The 25,850-nt window shown below is 32.8% G+C and overlaps 11 protein-coding genes and 2 pseudogenes across 13 annotated transcripts, besides 8 other annotated features; 12 read left to right on the forward strand and 1 right to left on the reverse strand.

Annotated features, from left to right (window-relative positions):
- Positions 1 to 1,937: part of a mobile genetic element that runs on past the window's edge.
- On the forward strand, positions 7 to 966 carry TVAGG3_0329710 (uncharacterized protein; the record flags this gene model as incomplete). The annotated part of the gene is made up of 1 exon (XM_051230391.1): positions 7 to 966. One exon carries the CDS (start codon positions 7 to 9, stop codon positions 964 to 966), a length of 960 nt encoding a protein of 319 aa, XP_051100121.1.
- Positions 1,938 to 2,912: 975 nt separating the features above from the next.
- TVAGG3_0329720 (uncharacterized protein) lies at positions 2,913 to 3,239 on the forward strand (the record flags this gene model as incomplete). The annotated part of the gene is made up of 1 exon (XM_051230392.1): positions 2,913 to 3,239. One exon carries the CDS (start codon positions 2,913 to 2,915, stop codon positions 3,237 to 3,239), a length of 327 nt encoding a protein of 108 aa, XP_051100122.1.
- Positions 3,240 to 3,504: 265 nt separating this feature from the next.
- On the reverse strand, positions 3,505 to 3,867 carry TVAGG3_0329730 (uncharacterized protein; the record flags this gene model as incomplete). Its single annotated transcript, XM_051230393.1, has 1 exon — positions 3,505 to 3,867. The coding sequence occupies one exon, from the start codon at positions 3,865 to 3,867 to the stop codon at positions 3,505 to 3,507; it is 363 nt and encodes a 120-aa protein (XP_051100123.1).
- A 2,459-nt stretch (positions 3,868 to 6,326) lies between these two features.
- Positions 6,327 to 7,112: a mobile genetic element.
- Positions 7,113 to 7,637: 525 nt separating this feature from the next.
- Positions 7,638 to 8,438: a mobile genetic element.
- Positions 8,439 to 8,461: 23 nt separating this feature from the next.
- Positions 8,462 to 8,894: a mobile genetic element.
- Positions 8,462 to 8,894: a terminal%2Cinverted (terminal inverted repeat of MuDR-N3_TV transposon ID:TVAGG3_0329760).
- Positions 8,895 to 12,587: 3,693 nt separating this feature from the next.
- Positions 12,588 to 13,022: a mobile genetic element.
- Positions 12,588 to 13,022: a terminal%2Cinverted (terminal inverted repeat of MuDR-N3_TV transposon ID:TVAGG3_0329770).
- Positions 13,023 to 13,248: 226 nt separating this feature from the next.
- Positions 13,249 to 14,172, forward strand: TVAGG3_0329780 (uncharacterized protein; the record flags this gene model as incomplete). Its single annotated transcript, XM_001299485.1, has 1 exon — positions 13,259 to 14,020. The coding sequence occupies one exon, from the start codon at positions 13,259 to 13,261 to the stop codon at positions 14,018 to 14,020; it is 762 nt and encodes a 253-aa protein (XP_001299486.1).
- A 1,317-nt stretch (positions 14,173 to 15,489) lies between these two features.
- Positions 15,490 to 16,157, forward strand: TVAGG3_0329790 (phage tail repeat-like family; the record flags this gene model as incomplete). The annotated part of the gene is made up of 1 exon (XM_051230394.1): positions 15,490 to 16,157. A coding segment is annotated over one exon (668 nt), but the record flags the coding sequence as incomplete, so codon positions are not given.
- Positions 16,158 to 16,469: 312 nt separating this feature from the next.
- Positions 16,470 to 16,810, forward strand: TVAGG3_0329800 (annotated as a pseudogene). The gene has a single exon. A coding segment is annotated over exon 1 (341 nt).
- An 18-nt stretch (positions 16,811 to 16,828) lies between these two features.
- Positions 16,829 to 17,071, forward strand: TVAGG3_0329810 (serine threonine-protein phosphatase family; the record flags this gene model as incomplete). Its single annotated transcript, XM_051230395.1, has 1 exon — positions 16,829 to 17,071. The coding sequence occupies one exon, from the start codon at positions 16,829 to 16,831 to the stop codon at positions 17,069 to 17,071; it is 243 nt and encodes an 80-aa protein (XP_051100125.1).
- Positions 17,072 to 17,941: 870 nt separating this feature from the next.
- On the forward strand, positions 17,942 to 19,351 carry TVAGG3_0329830 (phage tail repeat-like family; the record flags this gene model as incomplete). Its single annotated transcript, XM_051230396.1, has 1 exon — positions 17,942 to 19,351. The coding sequence occupies one exon, from the start codon at positions 17,942 to 17,944 to the stop codon at positions 19,349 to 19,351; it is 1,410 nt and encodes a 469-aa protein (XP_051100126.1).
- Positions 17,942 to 25,850: part of a mobile genetic element that runs on past the window's edge.
- On the forward strand, positions 21,277 to 21,501 carry TVAGG3_0329850 (phage tail repeat-like family; the record flags this gene model as incomplete). Its single annotated transcript, XM_051230397.1, has 1 exon — positions 21,277 to 21,501. The coding sequence occupies one exon, from the start codon at positions 21,277 to 21,279 to the stop codon at positions 21,499 to 21,501; it is 225 nt and encodes a 74-aa protein (XP_051100127.1).
- Positions 21,827 to 22,410, forward strand: TVAGG3_0329860 (annotated as a pseudogene). The gene has a single exon. A coding segment is annotated over exon 1 (584 nt).
- On the forward strand, positions 22,436 to 23,296 carry TVAGG3_0329870 (uncharacterized protein; the record flags this gene model as incomplete). The annotated part of the gene is made up of 1 exon (XM_051230398.1): positions 22,436 to 23,296. One exon carries the CDS (start codon positions 22,436 to 22,438, stop codon positions 23,294 to 23,296), a length of 861 nt encoding a protein of 286 aa, XP_051100128.1.
- Positions 23,724 to 24,386, forward strand: TVAGG3_0329880 (uncharacterized protein; the record flags this gene model as incomplete). Its single annotated transcript, XM_051230399.1, has 1 exon — positions 23,724 to 24,386. One exon carries the CDS (start codon positions 23,724 to 23,726, stop codon positions 24,384 to 24,386), a length of 663 nt encoding a protein of 220 aa, XP_051100129.1.
- On the forward strand, positions 24,665 to 25,256 carry TVAGG3_0329890 (organellar and viral DNA polymerase type B; the record flags this gene model as incomplete). The annotated part of the gene is made up of 1 exon (XM_051230400.1): positions 24,665 to 25,256. A coding segment is annotated over one exon (592 nt), but the record flags the coding sequence as incomplete, so codon positions are not given.

The raw sequence follows: 25,850 nt of genomic DNA on the forward strand, positions 1-25,850 counted from the left end.
TAAAAAATGACGAATCCAAACAAGGACCCCTATGTTTCTAAAGCAACAAAAAAAGCACTCATGGTAAAAATCTTTAGTTCAACACCAAATGCTTGGTTTATGGATATCTTGGAAAACATTCCGAGAGTTAGAACAGATGGACCACCATACTGGCTAATATTTGTCGGTCAAAACACAAGATACTGTGAAGCCATACCATTATGGTCCAAAAATATTTTAGATGTGAAAACTGCTTTGACAATATTCGTTGACAAATACCATCCAACAAAACTGACATCTGACTTTGAAAGTTCTTTCAAATCAGATGATGTAAAAAACTATCTGCGTTCAAAAAATGTAAACCAATATTTCATTGTCGACCAAAACCATTCTGCTCTTGGTGTCATTGACGGTTGTATAAAAATGTTAAGAGACTTAAACCAACCACAAGGTGGTGAAGCAAATGAAATGTCATATGACGACAAGTATAGACACTTCTCCCAGGCAAAGATGAGACAAGTTTTAAATATTTACAATAGCCGTAAACAAAAAGGTTTGGGAAACCACTCCCCCGAAGAAATGAAAAACAACCCTGACTTAGAGAAAGACTATATATTTAATAATTTAGTCAAAAGAGACAAACAAGAAAGAATGCCGGGCTTCAAACTTCAGAAAGGTGACAAAGTAAAAATAGAAATACCTAAACGCGACCCATATGAAAATACTATTGACTATGACAACAATGGGAACCCGACAGGTACTCACATTCGTGTTCGTAAAAATAGAAGAAAGTATACAAGAGAATATTATGAAGTTTTAGGCAAACATGGCAAAATGTACAGACTGCAAGCAGAAGATAAAACGACTATTGTCAGACCTCGTTTCAAACTTGTCAAAGTTCAAGGTGGTATACTTTCAAAAACAGTTCCTAACAAATATAAGACAACTCCTGACGAATATGCTAAAGAAGTTGAAAATGACGACTAAGCATTTCTATACCATGCGTAAACTGTCATGTAAGGTGGCATGTATTCTTTACTTTGTCCCGTTGTTTGCGTATATCCCGAAACGCGATGTGTATGGTTTCCATCTCCCTGAGTGTTACCCCAGAAACAATTTATAGCAAACTGAACGTCGTCTTTAACATCATATCCTTTACCTTTTTTCATTGCTGACCAATCCCAAAAATTATGCTTATGCCAACCTGCTTGAGATGTACTTAAATCTATGTAGTGACTATGTGCAGGTAAATTTTCACCTGAAATCGTTTTACTTCCCCCTGTTTCCTTTGAAGAGTTTGCACAATACAAAAACCTGTCGACTATTTGAGTCCAAGTTCCAAAACCCAGAACTGTTTCTGGATTTGTTGAGTTCATTGACGTATAAATAGAGCCTATAGGATATAATGTTTGAAGCATTTCTGTCTTTAATGTTTGAAGCTCTGTTTTGTCAGCCTTCTTGTCATATAAATCTTGAGCAGTGAATTTAATATTATGTTCATCCTTCATGACATAAACATCTTTACATCTAATGTTTCTCATCGTCGTTATGTCGTCATCCGATGTTAAACCTTGTGGAAAGTTAGGAGGTTTACAATATATTGCATCCCCACCAGTTTCTTCAACCGTTCCTTCAATACTTTCTATAGCAACAGTTGTGAAGAAATCATGTGTATGGTTCTTGTCTGCTTTCTTCTCTAACTCATCGTTAACATAAGTTTTATCTGCTTTAAGGTCTAAACATCCTGAAACCCATCCTGTGTCGGCTTTAACTTTAAAAGTCTTCGATGTCCATTCATGGTACCAGTCAACCCTTTCTTTCATTTCGTTATCTTTTTCATCCACATATTCCTTATCCGCTTTCTTCTCTAACTTACTAGCCACATATTCCTTATCTGCTTTCTTTTCAAGGCTAACGTTTAAGTCTGTTATTTCAGATATAGAATGTGTATGAGTCTTTTTAGAATATTCGTTTTCAGCTCTCGTCACTTCACTTGACATTTTATTGTCAACATATGTTTTGTCTGCTAGTTCAGGATGAGTATGTTCTTTTGTTGCATAAGCATTGTTAGCTCTTTCTTCTTCTTTTGCTATTGCATCGTCTACATATTCTTTGTCAGCTTTGTTGTCAACATCTGCTTTCAAAAGAAGTTCATTTATAGGTTTCTCGTTTAAAGTTCCTTTTGTTGGATTTATACAGACAGTATTGTTCTTCTTGTCTTGAAATAGAAACTCATCTGTCATTGGGTTTAATGTCAGTTTTAAGTTTCCTTCTTTCAATGACTCAGATATCTTAGAATAGTTTGAAAAGTTTGTTGTGTTCTTATTTAGAGCTTGCATAATGAGTTGTCGGTTGTGTTGTATTTCTCTTATGGAAGCAATATCTTTCGACATTTTTATTCTAGATAAAATATGCTTTCAATAGAAAAAGAAAATTCAAGAGTTGCTACAACTAAACCATTAGATGAACTTTTTACTAATGTCGGTCAAAAGTTTGAGACAGAGACCGTAAAGCATGAAGGCTATCGTTTTGACTACCCATTAAGATGGCTAAGAGACCCATCTGTCACAAAAGCTATTGGCTTTCGTAGAATGAAGTTCATTTCAGAAGCCATACATGGTTTCCCATTTACGGTCGGTTTTGAAGTTCGATACTATAACAAAGAAAAACGTATGTATGAGAAATTTGAACAGGGAAAACTTTTACAAGTTAGTTTGCTTGTAAACTTAGAAACAACTCTTCAAGCTTTTCAAGAAAAAATAAACGATATCTATATCGAATATGCAAAACAGTATAACATTGACGAGGGAGAGTACCATCTCGATATTATTTATGACAGGAAAAATGCAACTGTTAAAATCAATAAAATAGAAGACCTTGGAGAAAACGTTTATATTTCTACAAAATATAACAACTTGGCATGGTATAGATTTATGAGGATGTTAAATCAGCCTGCAGCATATCCAGTACACCCAGACTTTTATGAAGTCGAAAACCCTAATGGAACATATGAAAATGTTTTCGACCCAGCTGCTATTATTGTTCATGCTTCATTTTCTGGCGCCCAAAACTCTTTCTTATGCTTGGCAAATGACTTTTACGAAAAACCTACAAAGTTATACGAACCACCAAGTGGAAGTATTTCAGACTTTCAAGTATGGTTTACTACAGATGGAAGAAAAAGAATAATTCCATTATACCATGCGTTTTACTTAGAACTTAGTTTCATATACAACTACTATCGAACGGTAAAAATATAATTTTTTAATACGGTTGAGGTGTTGGATTTGGTTGCCAACTAGACTGTGGTGCAGGTTCAGGCTGTTGTATAACAGGAGCTTGTTCTTCTGGTTCAGGGTCTTTAGGTATAATACCAACGAACTGACCTACTCTTTTACCAATATTTTTGACACCGTTCCAAATTCCTCTTCCTACGGTTTTTATTCCATTCCATATACCTCTTCCAACTCTTCTGAAGAAGTTTCCAATACTACTGAAGAAACCCATTTTACTATATGTAAAAATCTAATGTCCACCTAGTCTCTTACGTTTCCTGTTGAGTTCCATAGCATTCTTTAACTGGAGCTCATACATTCTGTTTCTCCTCTGGTAGAAAACATATTCTGGGTCAACTCCTGTGTTCGCGTCATCTGCATAAAGTTGTTTATATCCCACTTCAGGGTTTGTATAAAACTCTTTCCATCTCATATTTGCATACCATGGTGGCAAACCTAACGCAGCGTCATTTGACATGGCAGTTTGCATTTGTACATCTGTTGGCACTTGACCATAGTTTGCCATTGCAGTTTGTATTCTAACTTCATTTGGAATATTCTCTGGGTTTGGTTGTCCAGGTTGCTGTGCATTCGCTAAGTTCTGTGCGTCCATTTAATATTAGATAAAATATCTCTTACGAGTACATATACTGAACATTTGCAGGCATTGGTTCATCTTCATATTCTCTATATCTTTCTGCCACGTCAAAGAAATAAATGACACAATGGAAAAAACCTAAAACAAGTAGTCCTATTTCAAACCACATTTACTTACTAATAAAATTTCGTTATTGTGACACTTTCTCCGGTTTATAGGACCTCTCTCATATTCTATCTTGTCATATCTAAACTCATAGTCATGTATGTCCTCTAACCATCTCATAACGGTTTCCAAACCACTTTTATCGGATGTAAAGTAAAAGCATGGATGGTTATGTAAAACGTCTAAAGTTTCTAAAGAGTCTCTCAAAGTCCAGTCTACTTGGTATTGAAAATCCCATGTGTTATAGAACGGCGGGTCCACTATAAAGAAAACATTTTCCTTGTCTTTATATTTTTCATACAACTCTGTCCAATAACATCTCACAAACTCTATACCCTCAATATATTTTTCTATGTCCTCTTTGAAAACATTTGTATAGTTAAGATATAAAACTTTTGACATAAGTGTTTCAATGTCATGAACTCTTATAGAACCACTATATAATAGTCTAGCAGATATACTATCCCAGTCTATATATTCTGCTTTTTTCAAAACCTCTCTCACAATATTTTTCTTATCTAATGGTATACGTTCCATCTTACCTATAGGTATCTTTTCTTTTAACTCTTTCAATATATTGTTTGTGTCTGGTATATGTTTGAGACGGTCCATATAGTTGTCGAAGTCATTGCATATAATCTTTGAGTCTGGGAATATTGTATGGCACAAATGGGATATATAGAAACTTCCACCGAACAAATCTACAAATGTTAGACCATTCGGTAGTTTCTTAAGTTCTCTCAATATAATATCTTTACATTTACTCTTATTTCCAAAGAACGGTAACGGTGGTTTTGTAAAATTCATTTATATATAATAATAAAAATGTTTTTCCTGAAAAGTGACAGAAAAGTGACAAAACATGAAAACATATATAATTTGTGAAAAGCGACACATTATATAATGTTTTCGACCCAGAAGAAGGCTTCTTCCCAGAAGCAATGGAGGAAGAAGAAGAGTCCTCCGAATTCACACCAGAAGACTAACAATTTTCCGAATAAAAACTTCATTTATACTAAACATCTTCAGGGCTAGAGGGCACGAAGTGCCTGGAGGCCCCACTACCTTTTTTTTTTTTTTTTTTTTCATTTCGGTTAATCAGATTAATTTTTTTTTGTTAGATTCAGCAAATTTTTAACTCCCACTTGGGAAAGGATTTTTATACAAATGATAAATAGACTTAATGGGCTCGCACATGAACAAAAATCTACAGTCGAATCCGAGGATTTTTTTGTTCATCTTTATATCCTTGATAATTAAAAACAACCATTCTGGGTATTCAAATCGGCTATATTAGTAAATATAATCCTAAGTTTAGATGAACAAAGAAACTCTTTTATTTATTGATATTAGACATATATGTCTCTGAGATCATGTAATGAAATATTTTTGTGTGTGATTCAATTCTTAATGATTGATATGAGATATTGCGTATAGAATTTATGATTTGAAATATTTGATTTGAATCATGAAAATATAATAATTCAATTTTTCAAACACCACTCTCTATAACAGTCTAATTATTTTTAACACTCAATTATACTTAGTTATCAAATTAAGCTTTTTTCATTACTCAATAAAAGTAGTATTCTTAGTCAATCATATACAGACGTATTTGTTTTTCTGAAATTAAGCCAAGATTCCCTTGAACATTGTGTAAAATGAAATCTAGGCGAATTTAAATTTTGATATAGAGCGATAATTACAGTTAGAGTAGTAGAAGATCATAAAATATCAAAAATAATCAGGGGTGTGATAAATGTATATATCTTATTGAATGAATGAACAACTATGAAATTTCAAAGTTTGAAAGTTTTGGATTAAATGCAAATTTTCTCCACTTGATCTGTCATACTATTGACGGAGGCTATGAATGTTGCAGTGGCAAAGTGAATATTCATTGAAATTCACTGAGGAGATCCGGATCCGACGGGATAATTTGTCAGTTTTTGAAATTCAACGATTTTTATTTCATTGATTTTTCAATAAAAAAGAGTTTAAAATTATTTCTTATTAAATTATCTCTTTTTAAGTTTCGAATTGAATGAGAATTGAATTAACAGTTAATATAGAAGTCATTTGGTTAAGTCCTATATTAGTATTTTGTAATAATGCCAACAATTTCTAATTGAATGTTTTCAAAAATAAAATATTTGATCGAGTCGTATAGTCAAAATTCTGATAATATTATGCTCTAATTTATGCAGATTATCACATACATTATATAAAATCCAATTTTTTTGAAGTTCAAAATTCAAATATCATTTATACATTTTATACTAAACTGATCAATATTTCATTAAATATTTAATAAAGGTACATTCACTATTTTTGACAAAATTTTAAATTTTCATGGGGTTGTAAATCTTATAATAACTAGATGAATAAGGAATGAATCCCAGTATAATGTGCATCATTATATTAAACACTATATGTAAGGCTAATGATTCTATTAACACTTATGAAGATCTATAGTATTTGAGCAGATAAATTTGATAATTTCCAAAACTCTTATATTTCAAAATTAAAGTGTGTGAATGCATTTAAATGAGAGCAAAAAGAGATTGATGCTGTTAAAACTAGGTGTTAATTTGCAATTATTTCGCATCACAAGAACTACCCAGTAAATTCGGCTATCTTTCTTTGCAATTATTCTCCATTATACCTATAATATAATGGTTAGGGTTTGAAGAAAAGTTACTAGAGAATTATTGACTTTTGAAATAATGCAGAATTTTACTTGAAGAAATCATTAATTTATGAGTTCCAAATTGCTAAGCATGACGAAGGATCATTAAATTTGCTACAATTAAATACACTTATTGCAGAATTAAGATTTTTGAAATTAAAAGTTTGAAATATTGCCTTTTTGAATAAAAATTTAAATTTTATTATATAATCATGATAATATCTTATAGAAATTAAAAGAAAATATTTTAAACCATTCAAATATTTTGAATGTCTTATCAATTTAAAATATTAAAAGATAGCTTGATTTTATCATCATTAGTTGTTATCAAAGTTTTCTTCTTTTGATGAACAACAGTAAATGATTTGTTAATAGCTTGTCTTCCTTTTTTGCACCAAAATCAAAATTCTCACCCGATCAGTAATCGAAAATTTTGTAGCATACGATTATTTTCCATTGAAAAATTATCACTAAAAAACTTTAAAAAATTAACTTTTATTCTTAATTTCATGTATGAAGGAGGTAGGAAATGACTTTAAGATTGACATCCTATTCATGGCTAAAGTTTTAGGAACTTTGAAGCCTAATTTGATATTGAAATTTTGGAAGATCAATGAATATGGGGATAAAAGTTGCATATCCTTGGACATTAAGAGGACATGTTATGAGAGTGGATAGCGTTCGACGATTCACTGAAAAAGTTACTCCTCGAAAAGACTATCTCAAGCCATCAAGTTTTTTGAATATTTTCTATCGTCTTTTTATTTTTAGTAAATTAGGATGCTCATTAAACAGTATGATTAAATATACAAAAATTTTTAATTTATTTTTCAAGGGAAAATAATCGTACGCTACAAAATTCTTTCGATTCATCATTCAATTGAGAATGATAATTTTGTAGCATTTTTCTAAAAAACGCTACAAAATTATTAAGTTATGATGATAATCTTGCACTCAATTTTGAAACTCTCTGATTTACAAATAAGCATTCCTTTGGAAAAGCAGTCCTATTATGATTCAAGATATTTTAAAGCCCCCATTTCATACAATGCGCAGATGTATTCGAAATTGCAAGAACTCTCAAGAAAAATGCAGCAGCAAAGAAGATTCCATAGTTTCTAGCATCAAAAATTTACAACCTTAATACAACAGTTAAAGAGAAGCTCGAAAAGAAAATAATTAACCATAAAGCTGGAAACCATTCGATATATACTATTAGATCTAATAAAAAGTTAATTATAACATATTTTACATGCTATTTGTTGACTCTGTTCCATTATATTACCATATATATCTTTTTGAAATCTAAAATATTTTTACGATTTTAACCATGTGTTGTTGAAACCATATATCAATCTTAGCTAAAGTATAGTTTATGAGTTTGTCACCATCTAACGTATGAATTTTCAAAAATGTCAAATATGTTCATTTTTTCTGTATATTCAGCCATAATTTCACGTAGTTATACTATTCAACTATTATTTAATATTTTTATCGATTTAAATATATGATGAGATGCTTAGTTCTCCCGGAAATCGATTTTTAATCGCAATTTTAACTTTCCAAAAAAATTCAAAAATAAAAATCCCTCTCAATTTTCTAAGTTTTCTAACTCGCCAAATCTCTAGCCAAATTTTTTTGGCCCGTATAAATATTGTTAGGCACTATATAGGGATGCTATTTATCCTATTTTTATCCCATTTTACTGTTATCGCCTAGTGAATGTACCTTTTATTTAATTAGATAAAACTTTTCGGGGAGGTTTTTGTGATATGGAAAAATGTTCGTTGCTCAATTATCTCACTATTGGATGGACTTTTATCGAGCGAAATTTTGGCTGTAAAGACAATTCTGATATTGGTAACATGGTGATAAGAACAAATAGTCAGTTTGCATGGTTTATGATGAGATAATTTCGATTTAAAAAAAACATAAAAATTGATTTTAATGAGCGATTATATTTGAATATGCTCTCCTAATTTGAAGGAACTGGTTAAATCATGAATTGATCATGAATAATTTTTTTTCGAAATAACAATTATAATTTCATATTCATTATAAGTTGAAAATATATCATAAAGACTTTATGAATGATAAATTCCTAAAAAACAAGTTAGTTTGTTTCTGAAAATAATAATAATAAAAACCAATTTAGACCCAATAATTTTTAGCGGGATAATTGAGATGTTTAACAAAAACTGAAAGGTGTCATTATTATCTATGACCAACAAGCAACTGACCTAGTCTGGATTACAATATTCGGTTCATCAAACCGCCAATTTGATGAATCAAGCCAAATTGTAACTGACCTAGTCTGGATTACAATATTCGGTTCATCAAACCGCCAATTTGATGAATCAAGCCAAATTGTAACAAACCAGTTGTTGATTGCATGGTATCATTCATCGAACTGCCAATTTGATGAATTACATTTCTTAGTCATCAAAATAGTGGTCATGTTACTATTCGTTAGGTTAAATTACTTTTAATGCCCATTCAAGGAAGTACATGTCAGTTACAGGGTTTATAGTTTTACTCGAATTGAGTAAACCTCTTGGAAGCAATTACCACAAGAGCCAAGACTTCTCGTTTACAGACTTTGAAAGCCAGGAAGGAGCCAGGTAACAATAATGGGCTCTCTTATGATATTTTGGGATATTTATCAACAATTTGAGTTTCTACCTATTGTCTTCAATGAGGATTTTTTAGGCCAGAAGTACAATACCTGTACAGTCTAACTACTAGGGCAATGTAGTCAAACTGTGCACGTATTGAACTTCTAAGGCTATTATTTATCTGTTATTGACATCATTCTTTTACATTACCGTCCTCTGGTCCTTAGAGGACCATAGATTCTGAAATTACTTGTGCAGAGCAAAGTTCTTCCGAGATCTCTCTATCCTTCGTAGATCTCGGAAAAACTTTGCCTTAAACTACTGCATTAATGTTTCCTAGTATTCAAAGAGCTATGAATTCTATAGTTGATCTTATAAGGTAGAGTTTTTCCTAACTTTCTCATTCGTTGAAAGGTTTTCAACAAAGCTATACCTTAAAAATCTGTGCTTGTTATATCTGATCATTTGTGTGTTAGGGGAGGTAAATTTATTCCACTAGAGCAAATTTTTTCCGAGGTTTCTCATCGAATGAGAAACCTCGGAACAACTCTTCAATAGTGTAATGAATTTGTGGTATTTGTCCTGCAAACAGCGAGAGAACTTGTCTGTAATTCGTTTATGATGAAGTTATCTGGATGTCTCTCAGATGAGGAAGGAAGTCCAGAAAACTTCACCATAAGTTAATACTTGTGTATTTCTATGACTCTCTTCACGTCAGAGAATGTAAATTTACTCGAATAGGGCAAAGTTCTGCTCAAGTTTCTCATTTGATGAGAAACCTCGGAAGAACTTTGCCCTAAGGTAATGTATATGTGATTGTTGGCCCGCAGAGAAACAAGGAATCTGTTTGTATTTCGTTTATGGTGAAGTTCTCGGATGTTCTCTCAAATTATATGGAAAATCAAGATAACTTCACCATAATTTGTTGTAGTTGTGATTCTCTGGCTCTTTGCCGGCCAGAAAACTAGAAAATAGTTTATAGTGGGAGTATGCTCGATGAATACCTACTCACTAAAAATATACGTTATTTTTTGTTTTCCTATGGGAAAATAGTTTTGATTTTTATACTATCGTATGCTTTGTTATTGCATGAATTGTCTATTTTCTTAATAAAAACTCATTTTTCCGTGTGATTCTGAATCAATGCATTCCAAAAAAGCGTTTTCCGCCTTTGAAACGTGAAAACACACATTGCATGAAGAATCAGAGAAGATTTTCTATCTTTCAATTTTTTAGACTTTTGAAATTTGATAATAACTCCAAATTAAGCTGATAAACTCATAGAGCACATAAAATAACACATGCCTATCATATTTGAATTTTCTAAAAATCTCCAAAAAAATCGCGTTTTAAAAATTTCGTAGTTAAAAAGTAAATTTTTCACGATAAAAAAACTATAATTGGTTTTTTTTGGAATTCTTCGAGTTAGAAAATCTTCTCTGATTCTTCATGCAATGTGTGTTTTCACGTTTCAAAGGCGGAAAACGCTTTTTTGGAATGCATTGATTCAGAATCACACGGAAAAATGAGTTTTTATTAAGAAAATAGACAATTCATGCAATAACAAAGCATACGATAGTATAAAAATCAAAACTATTTTCCCATAGGAAAACAAAAAATAACGTATATTTTTAGTGAGTAGGTATTCATCGAGCATACTCCCACTATAAACTATTTTCTAGTTTTCTGGCCGGCAAAGAGCCAGAGAATCACAACTACAACAAATTATGGTGAAATCTTGATTTTCCATATAATTTGAGAGAACATCCGAGAACTTCACCATAAACGAAATACAAACAGATTCCTTGTTTCTCTGCGGGCCAACAATCACATATACATTACCTTAGGGCAAAGTTCTTCCGAGGTTTCTCATCAAATGAGAAACTTGAGCAGAACTTTGCCCTATTCGAGTAAATTTACATTCTCTGACGTGAAGAGAGTCATAGAAATACACAAGTATTAACTTATGGTGAAGTTTTCTGGACTTCCTTCCTCATCTGAGAGACATCCAGATAACTTCATCATAAACGAATTACAGACAAGTTCTCTCGCTGTTTGCAGGACAAATACCACAAATTCATTACACTATTGAAGAGTTGTTCCGAGGTTTCTCATCGAATGAGAAACTCGGAAAAAATTTGCTCTAGTGGAATAAATTTACCTCCCCTAACACACAAATGATCAGATATAACAAGCACAGATTTTTAAGGTATAGCTTTGTTGAAAACCTTTCAAATAAAGAGAAATTTAAGGAGAAATTTGCCCGTTTGATGTATGGTGAGAAGCATATTTGAGAGTTTGGAGAGGCAAAGTGCAATCACTATCAATATTGCACTTTGCCTGTCACATACATCTCGACAGAGGCAACATTCGATATGAAAGTTTCCTCTGTCGAGAAACTTCCTCACACCTCAAGAGATGCGAGGAACTTTTGACAGGCAAAGTGCAATATTGATAGGTGATTGCACTTTGCCTGTCACATACATCTCGACAGAGGCAACATTCGATATGAAAGTTTCCTCTGTCGAGAAACTTCCTCACACCTCAAGAGATGCGAGGAACTTTTGACAGGCAAAGTGCAATATTGATAGGTGATTGCACTTTGCCTGTCACATACATCTCGACAGAGGCAACATTCGATATGAAAGTTTCCTCTGTCGAGAAACTTCCTCGAAACTCAAATTTTTCTTTAGAACTACAATATCTTAACAATTAGCTCATCAAAACACAACCTATAAACTTTAATTTTTACTTTTGTTTTTTTCAATATATGAACTAAATTTTTTTTTTCAAATTACTCCCACACTGGGAAAAGTATTTTAACTCAGATGTTGCCAACCTCTTCATCATTGCATTAACAAGTGCTTTGACTTAGAGGTTGCCAGCCTCTTCATCATTGCATTAACAAGTGCTTTGACTTAGAGGTTGCCAGCCTCTTCATCATTGCATTAACAAGTGCTTTGACTTAGAGGTTGCCAGCCTCTTCATCATTGCATTAACAAGTGCTTTGACTTAGAGGTTGCCAGCCTCTTCATCATTGCATTAACAAGTGCTTTGACTTAGAGGTTGCCAGCCTCTTCATCATTGCATTAACAAGTGCTTTGACTTAGAGGTTGCCAGCCTCTTCATCATTGCATTAACAAGTGCTTTGACTTAGAGGTTGCCAACCTCTTCATCATTGCATTAACAAGTGCTTTGACTCAGAGGTTGCCAGCCTCTTCATCATTGTAAAAATATATTACCGCTTTTTTTTTAATTCAATCGTAACATCTCAATTATCCCGCTAAAAATTATTGGGTCTAAATTGGTTTTTATTATTATTATTTTCAGAAACAAACTAACTTGTTTTTTAGGAATTTATCATTCATAAAGTCTTTATGATATATTTTCAACTTATAATGAATATGAAATTATAATTGTTATTTCGAAAAAAAATTATTCATGATCAATTCATGATTTAACCAGTTCCTTCAAATTAGGAGAGCATATTCAAATATAATCGCTCATTAAAATCAATTTTTATGTTTTTTTTTAAATCGAAATTATCTCATCATAAACCATGCAAACTGACTATTTGTTCTTATCACCATGTTACCAATATCAGAATTGTCTTTACAGCCAAAATTTCGCTCGATAAAAGTCCATCCAATAGTGAGATAATTGAGCAACGAACATTTTTCCATATCACAAAAACCTCCGCCAAACTTTTCAACACAAAAACCTCAAATTTTCAATTCATTGTATTTCTTATGGTCGTTTATTATGAATATTTACCTATTGATTTATCTAAATAATTTTAACTAAATTATTTGACTTATTACTTTCTCAATTTTTTGTTTTCAAAATATGATTTTTATTCTTTTTAATCAATTTGGAACCTCATATTAATTCCTCATTTTCATATTCAATTCAATTGAAAATATATTTCCAAAATCATATGAAGAACATGAAAAACTTGATCTGCATTGTCCAAAAGAAGAAACTTAACCGTGCAGAAAAAAGGAGTTTGTTGTCATCGATTGCAGCATGTCATAATTTTGGTGTTGAAGCCCATAATTATGTTCGGGATTCAGATGTATATGATTCAATTGTATTCTCATATTGCCGAACACTCAGGTATTTTGGTATCCCATTTATTTCATTTCGAGAAACTGAGAGATATAAATTCATGTTAGAACTATCTATTCAGCAAACATGGGCACTTGGAATAGGAGAAGCTCTTACAAACACCAAATTTTTCAATGCTTCTCGTCTTCCTACTTATCACCCTGAAGTAAAGGAAGATTATTTTGATTTAGCGCTAAGTACCTTAAAGAAAAATAAAAACTATGAAGAAGTTGCATCAATTCTAAAGGCTTCAAATCCTGATATTAGATACATTTCAATCCTTGATTCGCCGAGTCAAATTATTTTATGCACTTATACAAAGAAGACTAATAAATTTAATATCCACAAGGGTTGCTTTTCTACTTCTAATCTTACAATTTACGCTTATGAATCAGATATTAAAGCAAAGGAAAAGGCAAATATGATGAAAAAGAAGGCAAAAGAGCAAGACGAATCTTGTAAAGACTCCGAAGGATCAAATTTAAATCTTGATCTCGATACATCTTCGATGCCCGATGACAATTTTCTGATGTACTCAGAATTGGATAAGATTCCTGAATTCGGACCGTGCGAAATATTTGAAGATCTTTGATTTTTATTTAAGAAAAATGATCAAATTGAATTTGATTTCGAATTAGAATAAATATGCTTTGTTTTTATAGAAAATACAACATCTATTGCTTGCAAACTATTGATTTTTACGCAAAATATCTAAACATCAGCAATACAGACTTATAGTTTTGCAGAAATATTAAAACAGAAGTAATTTTTCAGAGTTAAAATCATAGGGGATAGTTTTATACGAGAATGAATAGAAACGATCTTTCTTAAAATCAAATTTTGAGATTACAATACTGTCAGTGATTTTGAATGGGTATTGCGGCTTTACTGTGCTATATTGAATTTTCATGGACCTAAATTGGCAAAGTCCATAATAAGGATGTTTCAATATGCTTATAAAATATATATAGTATTTAGAACATTTTTTGTCGAAATTTATGGAGAGAGGGTCAAAGTTGCTATTTGTCACTTTTCCACAAGAATATAATGGGGAAAAAGTTATCATATAGTTGATCTCATTCACTGAGGTGAGAGATGCATGTAGTGTAATTTGATAAACAGTGGGATTGCTGCTCTAAGTCCTAGATTCGAGACACATTGGCTTCATTTTTCTCCTTTTTATTGACGTAAACTATTCAATTTTTGTGTTCTCCATTCAAATTTCAGAATTTTTTTTGCAGATTTCACGCTACATTCGAAGTTACCTTTTGTAACAACCACCACTGCCTACGAAAGACGAAAGTGTGTCACGATTTCACCCGGAAATCCGACGGTTGTTTAAGAGTAAGCACTTTTGGCACCTACTCAAATTTATGAAAATCAAATTAATGTTTTTTTAGAATCAGCATATAATATCAGAAATTACATATATTATACATTAACATAAAAAAAAAAAAAAAAAAGGTAGTGGGGCTTCCAGGCACTTCGTGCCTTCTAGCCCTGATGATGTTTAGTAAAAAATGAAGTTTTTATTCGGAAAAATTGTTAGTCTTCTGGGTCGAAAACATTATATATAATGTGTCGCTTTTCACAAATTATATATGTTTTCATGTTTTGTCAAACATGAACGTACATGTTTTGTCAAGACTTCTTCGTAAATGTTTTGTCAAGACTTCTTCGTAAATGTTTTGTCAAGACTTCTTCGTAAATGTTTTGTCAAGACTTCTTCGTAAATGTTTTGTCAAGACTTCTTCGTAAATGTTTTGTCAAGACTTCTTCGTAAATGTTTTGTCAAGACTTCTTCGTAAATGTTTTGTCAAGACTTCTTCGTAAATGTTTTGTCAAGACTTCTTCGTAAAATCAGACAAAAATAATGTTTAGGTGAAGAGGTGAGATCTCACCTGTTTTCTCACCTGTTTTCTCACCTCTTGAATTTTCATGATTTCATCGTAAATGTTTTGTCAAGACTTCTTCGTAAATGTTTTGTCAAGACTTCTTCGTAAATGTTTTGTCACTTTTCTGTCACTTTTCAGGAAAAAACATTTTTATTATTATATATAAATGAATTTTACAAAACCACCGTTACCGTTCTTTGGAAATAAGAGTAGATGTAAAGATATTATATTGAGAGAACTTAAGAAACTACCGAATGGTCTAACATTTGTAGATTTGTTCGGTGGAAGTTTCTATATATCCCATTTGTGCCATATAATATTCCCAGACTCAAAGATTATATGCAATGACTTCGACAACTATATGGACCGTCTCAAACATATTCCAGACACAAACAATATATTGAAAGAGTTAAAAGAAAAGATACCTATAGGTAAGATGGAACGTATACCATTAGATAACAAAAATATTGTGAGAGAGGTTTTGAAAAAAGCAGAATATATAGACTGGGATAGTATATCTGCTAGACTATTATATAGTGGTTCTATAAGAGTTCATGACATTGAAACACTTATGTCAAAAGTTTTATATCTTAACTATACAAATGTTTTCAAAGAGGACATAGAAAAATATATTGAGGGTATAGAGTTTGTGAGATGTCATTGGACAGATTTGTATGAAAAATATAAAGACAAGGAAAATGTTTTCTTTATAGTGGACCCGCCGTTCTATAACACATGGGATTTTCAATACCAAGTAGACTGGACTTTGAGAGACTCTTTAGAAACTTTAGACGTTTTACATAACCATCCATGCTTTTACTTTACATCCGATAAAAGTGGTTTGGAAACCGTTATGAGATGGTTAGAGGACATACATGACTATGAGTTTATATATGACAAGATAGAATATGAGAGAGGTCCTATAAACTGGAGAAAGTGTCACAATAAAGAAATTTTATTAGTAAGTAAATGTGGTTTGAAATCGGACTACTTGTTTTAGGTTTTTTCCATTGTGTCATTTATTTCTTTGACGTGGCAGAAAAGTACAGAGAATATGAAGATGAACCAATGCCTGCAAATGTTCAGTATATGTACTCGTAAGAGATATTTTTATCTAATATTAAATGGACGCACAGAACTTAGCGAATGCACAGCAACCTGGACAACCAAACCCAGAGAATATTCCAAATGAAGTTAGAATACAAACTGCAATGGCAAACTATGGTCAAGTGCCAACAGATGTACAAATGCAAACTGCCATGTCAAATGACGCTGCGTTAGGTTTGCCACCATGGTATGCAAATATGAGATGGAAAGAGTTTTATACAAACCCTGAAGTGGGATATAAACAACTTTATGCAGATGACGCGAACACAGGAGTTGACCCAGAATATGTTTTCTATCAGAGGAGAAACAGAATGTATGAGCTCCAGTTAAAGAATGCTATGGAACTCAGCAGGAAACGTAAGAGACTAGGCGGACATTAGATTTTTACATATAGTAAAATGGGTTTCTTCAGTAAGATAGGAAACTTCTTTCGAAATGTTGGAAGAGGTATATGGAATGGAATAAAAACCGTAGGAAGAGGAATTTGGAACGGTGTCAAAAATATTGGTAAAAGGGTAGGTCAGTTTGTTGGTATTATACCTAAAGACCCTGAACCAGAAGAACAAGCTCCTGTTATACAACAGCCTGAACCTGCACCACAGTCTAGTTGGCAACCAAATCCAACACCTCAACCGTATTAAAAAATTATATTTTTACCGTTCGATAGTAGTTGTATATGAAACTAAGTTCTAAGTAAAACACATGGTATAATGGAATTATTCTTTTTCTTCCATCTGTAGTAAACCATACTTGAAAGTCTGAAATACTTCCACTTGGTGGTTCGTATAACTTTGTAGGTTTTTCGTAAAAGTCATTTGCCAAGCATAAGAAAGAGTTTTGGGCGCCAGAAAATGAAGCATGAACAATAATAGCAGCTGGGTCGAAAACATTTTCATATGTTCCATTAGGGTTTTCGACTTCATAAAAGTCTGGGTGTACTGGATATGCTGCAGGCTGATTTAACATCCTCAAAAATCTATACCATGCCAAGTTGTTATATTTTGTAGAAATATAAACGTTTTCTCAAGGTCTTCTATTCTATTGATTTTAACAGTTGCATTTTTCCTGTCATAAATAATATCGAGATGGTACTCTCCTTCGTCAATGTTATACTGGTTTGCATATTCGAGATAGATGTCGTTTATTTTTTCTTGAAAAGCTTGAAGAGTTGTTTCTAAGTTTACAAGCAAACTAACTTGTAAAAGTTTTCCCTGTTCAAATTTCTCATACATACGTTTTTCTTTGTTATAGTATCGAACTTCAAAACCGACCGTAAATGGGAAACCATGTATGGCTTCTGAAATGAACTTCATTCTACGAAAGCCAATAGCTTTTGTGACAGATGGGTCTCTTAGCCATCTTAATGGGTAGTCAAAACGATAGCCTTCATGCTTTACGGTCTCTGTCTCAAACTTTTGACCGACATTAGTAAAAAGTTCATCTAATGGTTTAGTTGTAGCAACTCTTGAATTTTCTTTTTCTATTGAAAGCATATTTTATCTAGAATAAAAATGTCGAAAGATATTGCTTCCATGAGAGAAATACAACACAACCGACAACTCATTATGCAAGCTCTAAATAAGAACACAACAAACTTTTCAAACTATTCTAAGATATCTGAGTCATTGAAAGAAGGAAACTTAAAACTGACATTAAACCCAATGACAGATGAGTTTCTGTTTCAAGACAATAAGAACCATACTGTCTGTATAAATCCAACAAAAGGAACTTTAAACGAGAAACCTATAAATGAACTTCTTTTGAAAGCAGATGTTGACAACAAAGCTGACAAAGAATATGTAGACGATGCAATAGCAAAAGAAGAAGAAAGAGCTAACAATGCTTATGCAACAAAAGAACATACTCATCCTGAACTAGCAGACAAAATATATGTTGACAATAAAATGTCAAGTGAAGTGACAAGAGCTGAAAACGAATATTCTAAAAAGACTCATACACATTCTATATCTGAAATAACAGACTTAAACGTTAGCCTTGAAAAGAAAGCAGATAAGGAATATGTGGCTAGTGTGTTAGTGAAGAAGGCGGATAAGGAATATGTGGATGAAAAAGATAAAGAAATTATAGAAAGGGTTGACTGGTACCATGAACGGACATCGAAGATTTTAAAAACTAAAGCCGATACAGGATGGGTTTCAGGATGTTTAGACCTTAAAGCAGATAAAACTTATGTTAACGATGAGTTAGAGAAGAAAGCAAATAAGACTCATACACATACAAGTTTTACAACTGTTGCTATAGAAAGTATTGAAGGAACGGTTGAAGAAACTGGTGGGGATGCAATATATTGTAAACCTCCTAACTTTCCACAAGGTTTAACATCGGATGACGACATAACGACGATGAAAAACATTAGATGTAAAGATGTTTATGTCATGAAGGATGAATATAATACTAAATTCACTGCTCAAGATTTATATGACAAGAAAGCAGACAAAACAGAGCTTCAAACATTAAAGACAGAAATGCTTCAAACATTATATCCTATAGGCTCTATTTATACGTCAATGAACTCTACCAGACCAGAAACAGTTCTGGGTTTTGGAACTTGGACTCAAATAGTCGACAGGTTTTTGTATTGTGCAAACTCTTCAAAGGAAACAGGTGGAAGTAAAACGATTTCAGGTGAAAATTTACCTGCACATAGTCACTACATAGATTTAAGTACATCTCAAGCAGGTTGGCATAAGCATAATTTTTGGGATTGGTCAGCAATGAAAAAAGGTAAAGGATATGATGTTAAAGACAACGTTCAGTTTGCTATAAATTGTTTCTGGGGTAACACTCAGGGAGATGGAAACCATACACATCGCGTTTCGGGATATACGCAAACAACGGGACAAAGTAAAGACTACATGCCACCTTACATGACAGTTTACGCATGGTATAGAAATGCTTAGTCGTCATTTTCAACTTCTTTAGCATATTCGTCAGGAGTTGTCTTATATTTGTTAGGAACTGTCTTTGAAAGTATACCACCTTGAACTTTGACAAGTTTGAAACGAGGTCTGACAATAGTAGTTTTATCTTCTGCTTGCAGTGTGTACATTTTGCCATGTTTGCCTAAAACTTCATAATATTCTCTTGTATACTTTCTTCTATTTTTACGAACACGAATGTGAGTACCTGTCGGGTTCCCATTGTTGTCATAGTCAATAGTATTTTCATATGGGTCGCGTTTAGGTATTTCTATTTTTTACTTTGTCGCCTTTCTTAAGTTTGAAGCCCGGCATTCTTTCTTGTTTGTCTCTTTGACTAAATTATTAAATATATAGTCTTTCTCTAAGTCAGGGTTGTTTTTCATTTCTTCGGGGGAGTGGTTTCCCAAACCTTTTTGTTTACGGCTATTGTAAATATTTAAAACTTGTCTCATCTTTGCCATGGAGAAGTGTCTATACTTGTCGTCATATGACATTTCATTTGCTTCACCACCTTGTGGTTGGTTTAAGTCTCTTAACATTTTTATACAACCGTCAATGACACCAAGAGCAGAATGGTTTTGGTCGACAATGAAATATTGGTTTACATTTTTTGAAACGCAGATAGTTTTTTACATCATCTGATTTGAAAGAACTTTCACAGTCAGATGTCAGTTTTGTTGGATGGTATTTGTCAACGAATATTGTCAAAGCTGCTAAGATATCTAAAATATTTTTGGACTGTAATGGTATGGCTTCACAGTATCTTGTGTTTTGACCGACAAATATTAGCCAGTATGGTGGTCCATCTTCTCTATACCTCGGAATGTTTTCCAAGATATCCATAAACCAAGCATTTGGTGTTGAACTAAAGATTTTTACCATGAGTGCTTTCTTTGTCGCTTTAGAAACATAGGGGTCTTGTTTGGATTCGTCATTTTTTAACCCATAAGAAATGGGTTTATTTGGCGCATTAGCAGGAGTTGCATCCAGATTTTTGCCGCAGTGGGAACAATAGCCAGAGGTGTATTTGGAGTTGGAAGGAAGATTTTGAGTACATTAGGTATACTTAAAGAGAAAGCACAACCTATTATACAAACTGTACAGAAAGGTTGGGATGTAGCACGAGATGCAGCAAATCTTATTCCAAATCCTGAAACAAGAGGAAAAGTTCAAGGATGGATGGACAATGTAGGAAGACAAGCAGGAAACTATTATAACAAAGCAAATGGACTACTATAACCAAGCAGACACTATATGGACCAAGGTGAAAGATTCTTTAACAGAGGATATAACCATGCACAACAGTGGGTAAACAATAACCAACCGCAACCACCTCAAACTTGGGGAATGTAAAGTTTTTTACTGAGATGAAATGAACAATACAGCATTGAGACAAATGGGTTCAAGATGGATTTTGTCGACTTCCAGCAGTTACACAACGTGTTTGTCAAGTTCTTCCTATACCTCAGGAAGTTTTAGACCGACTTAAAAAACAACAACAACCAGTTGAAAACAAACCAAACTAAAATTTTTTACTGACCTGAAATGACCGAAGAAGTTGAAACGGTAGATTTGACACCACAAACAAAAAGTTCAGAACCATTGTCAAAACCTGTCAAAGAACTTACAGATGAAGAGAAAAATTCAATAATAGAAAGTGCCAGGTCTGGAAATACAAACCCTAACTACAAAGTCACTTTTCATAGAAATGGAACGGCTAGTATCTCAAAAAAGAAACAGACTCTCACAAATAAAATATTGAAGTCTGAAGAGCCGCAGAGACAACAGATGGAAAAGTTTACTTCACTGACCAACAGTTCATTATAGAACATCTCATTGACTTAGAGTCGAAATATTCTAAACTTTACAACAAACACAAAAAGTTGAAAGGAAAACAAAAACAAATGGCATATGATATTTATGAAGATGTTGACGACACAACTGTTCCTGCAGGTGAGGTAAAGTCAGAGAAACCGAAAAGTGACGAAAAACCGATAGAAGAAGAAAAACCAAAAACTGAAGATAAACCAAAACCAAAGTTTAGTTTCCAAACTAAACCAAGTCAACCTTCATTAGCTGGTATGGGTTGGCGTCAAAGACTTATGGCAGCAGGCGGTTATGTAAAGTAAAGAAAAAAAATATTTTTTTATTTTTATAAAAATGCCCCCATATAGAATGGATAGAAAATCTGCTAGAATAAAAGCAGAGTTGCAAAGATATGGTTGGAGAGTTTCGAAGAATTTTAAATATAGGAAGGGAAGACCCATAAAAGTCTATGACAAACTGGCTGGTCTTCGCTACGAAATGGATTTGGAAACAGCACGTGCAAATTATCCAAACAGACTAGAGAGGTTAGAAGAAGAACGTCTTATGGACATGCCTTTCGATGTTAGTGAGCATTGCATGAAGTAAAAAATTATTTTAAAAAAGTGACATTTTTTTATTTTATTTGAAATGTACGCTGAGTTTGTTGGAGAAGACCGTTGGGAAACTTGTTTGTTAGATGAGAAATATGAAATTCACTGTTGTGAGTCATTTGAAGTCAGAAACAAAAAGACAAAAAGAGTTTTAAGCGAATGGGAGCGAAATAACGGATATGCTGTTATGAAGATGGGTGGAAAACACTATCTTAAACATGTTGTCATTGCAACTCATTTTATACTGAATCCTAACAATTTACCTTTTGTAGACCATATAAACCATATAAGAAACGACAATAGACTTGAAAACTTACGTTGGGTCACTCGTTCTGAAACAATAAGAACATAGGCAAATTTAGAGATATTGTATTCGAATTTGTCGACGAACTAGAAGATGAAACAATTGAAATTACAGACTATGGCAAGCATACGTTTGAGTTTTACTACTATAGCGAAGAACAAGACTCTTTCTACTTTTATACCGGCGTAAACTATAGGAAATTACAAGTATATTTTACTAAGGCGGGCTATGCTTATGTAAACACTAGAGATACAGATGGAAAAAACGTTCAAATACTTCTTAACAAATTCAAGAAGCTATATGGCATACCATTTTAAAACAATATATTTTTACATATATTAAATGCTTCAGGTTGAAAAACAAAGAACAAAAGTAGCAGATACAAAACCGTTAGACTATATCTTTACAAATGCTGGTAGGACAATATCAGATGAAGAAATTTCATCCCGAATATACAGGTTTGACTATCCAATTCGTTGGCTTCAAAGTCCTTCAGATGCAAAGGCAATAGGATTTAGAAGAGTTTTGTTTTCAAAAAGAACTAACGCATTTATGTTCGCAGTATATTTTCATGGGCAGTATAAAGGTTCTGATGGTCTAATAGACAAATTTGACGAAATGAGAATCTTTACAGTTCGTTCAGACGAAAGTCTTGAGAAAACTCTAAATGACTTTCAAACTCAAATGAACAAATATTATTGGGAATTTCAAGAAAAATACGACTCTTTACTAAATGGAACATACTATCTGAAACTAGAATATGACAAGATGAACTCCACCGTTTCATTTCAAAAGATTGAAATTAACCCTCCAAGAGATACACAGTTTTTATTTTGGGAAGTAGACAAACGTTCTTGGGCACAATTTCTTCGGTTACTAAACCAGAACGAACCATTACCACCAGATGGTCCATTTAAATTTATACTTCCACCAGCAGATTTGACAGTTTATAGAAACGTGTTTGACCCTCAAAATGTTATGTGTCATGCAAGTTTCAGTTCAAGCAACAATAGTTTTCTATGTATTGGTAAGGACTTTTATGACTTTGCTTCTAAATTCTACGAACCACCTAGTAACAGTTTCTCTGACTTTCAAGTTTGGTTCACAACAAATGGTGTGCAACATATTATTCCATTGTACTATGACTTTTATCTCGAATTGTCTTTCATATATAACTACGGAAAAGTGCTGAAAAAGTATTGAAAAATAATGTTTAGGTGAAGAGGTGAGATCTCACCTCTTTTCTCACCTGTTTTCTAACCTCGTGAATTTTCATGAATTTTATACAGAAAACATAGCACAAAAATACTTTTATGTTAGCATGTTAGATCTAACACGTTTTCTAACCACTTTTCTCACCTGTTGAATTTTCATGAATTTTATACAGAAAATGCTTGTTTTGAGGTCGAGCCACTTTTGGCTCCATCGTATTCTTTCAACCAAAACTCATGAATTCAGCAAAAATAAAGTTTATGTTAGAATGTTAGATCTAACACGTTTTCTAACCTGTTTTCTAACATCGTAGAAAACACACAAAACTCAAGAATTTTATACAGAATTTCCTTAAGATAGAAAAAATAAAGTTAGTTTTTTAAAAAAAATATTTTTTATTTTTATTGTAAGAACAGTAATGTCAGTCGAAGCAAAAACATTCACGAACAAATATAATGGCGAAACATTCACAAAAGGCACTTACAACGGTATTGAAGTCTTACGTAGAGACAAGGATGGTTATATAAATGCAACAAATATGTGTCAGCAGTTTAGGAAAGACTTTAGAAAGTTGTTGGAAAATAAGTCCTGGGAAGAGTATTATAAGGCATTTTGTGAAGAATATAGCAACCGTCGGAATTCCGGCGGTTGGTTTTTATACAAAATTCATGCAGGAATTCCTGATGAAATCAGACAGGTTAGAGGAACGTATGTAGACCCAAGACTTCTAAACTATATAGCAATGTGGGCTTCTCCAAAATATTGCATAGCAGTTGGAAAAATTATGGACTCCATAGACAAGAAAGTTCATGAGAAGTTAGATGAAGAAGAACTTGAAGATACAGTAGAAAATGCAAAACCTTTGTTCGAAGAAGAAGTTAGAAAAATGTGCGAAAAACAAATAGAACATGAACGTGAGATATGTTATGGTTATAGAGACTCTCCATACGAACTAGACCAATGGGAACAAGAAGATTTAAAGAGAGAATTTAGAGAATATGAACTCGCTAAGATAGCATTTGAAGCTGCAGAAAAGAAGTTAAAAGTTTGGGGTCGTTTTGTAAAAAAATATTGTGAGTAAATGAACCATTTATTTGGCAAAAATATAATTTAGGGTAGAAGGTTAGATTTAACCTCTTTTCTAACCTCTTTTCTACCCTCTTGAATTTTCATGACTTCTTCGTAAATGTTTTGTCAAAACTTCATCGTAATGAGTGTAAAGGACCCAAAAATAATGTTTAGGTGAAGAGGTGAGATCTCACCTGTTTTTTCACCTCTTTTTTCACCTCATGAATTTTCCCGAAATAAAAAATAAAGTTAGTTTTATTTTTTTTTATTTTTTTATTTTGTATGTAAGATATGATTTCAACAATCGGCACAACAACAATTCAAACAACAGCACCAAACTCTTTAGTTATGAATCCAACATCTATGTTAGTAGAGATGAAAAGCTTTATTCCTTCTTCATATACTTTTGAAACAGAAATCCAGAAGATAAAGCAAGAACTGTTAACAAGTAATTTAGACTGTAGTGCGAAAGATGAAGAAAATGAACAGTATCTTTATGAAATGCAGGACATTATTGACCATTTGCCTAAACTACCTGAAATCCAACAGCAAAAACTAACTATTCCTGAATTCGACGAAATTGAAGTCAAAGCAACTGACTCAGTAGAAATAAAGAAGTTCATACGAAAGGTAAACTATGAGTTTCTAGGATTTCATTGCAACCATAAGGTTATGGACAAAGATTGCGACATGGTATATAAGAACATCTCTGACATATATAAATCTGAAGAATTTAAGACCTACGACAACTTTGTTTCGTTAGTTGCTGAATGTGTATGGCAGATAAGAGATAAAGATAGAAGAGGTAAAGTATGGAACGAACAGATAAAACCAACTGCTTCAGATTTAAAGAAAACCATTGACGCCTTAGTTGTTTTAGCAGGTAAGGTTTCAGAATATAACGCAAAAATGAACCCGCAATGTTCAAAATGTAAAGCAGCAATGAGGAAATATAACTACTCCGTCAAAGAGATAGAACGTATGAGAAACGACTATGCAGATTTAAAGAAAGAAGTAGAAAAGCCAGCAGAAGATAAAATGGACATGTTAGAATTTCTGAACAAAAACTATCCAACAGCAGAAGATTTCCTTCTATCTGACGTCAAGAAGAAGTATAAAGAAACTTTCGGCATTGTTAAAACTTTTGACATACTGACAGAAGAAATAGAAGCTACGAAATTGTTTAGGATTTCAAATATACATCGTACAATTCATGTAAAACGTTTATAAAATAACTGAGGTGAAAAAACAGGTGAGAAAACGGGTGAGATCTCACCTCTTCACCTAAACATTATTTTTGCTGAATTCAGCACAAAATTCTGAGTAAAATAATTTTTAGGGCTTGTGTCAAACCGTTGAGTTTTCACAAAATTCCAAAAATAACGTTTACCATGTGAAACGCTTATAAAATAACTGGGGTAGAAAACAGGTTAGAAAAGAGGTTAGATCTAACCTTCTACCCTAAACATTATTTTTG

The sequence above is a fragment of the Trichomonas vaginalis genome, chromosome V (assembly GCF_026262505.1).
Source record: "Trichomonas vaginalis G3 chromosome V, whole genome shotgun sequence".
In the NCBI taxonomy this organism is placed as follows: domain Eukaryota; phylum Parabasalia; order Trichomonadida; family Trichomonadidae; genus Trichomonas; species Trichomonas vaginalis.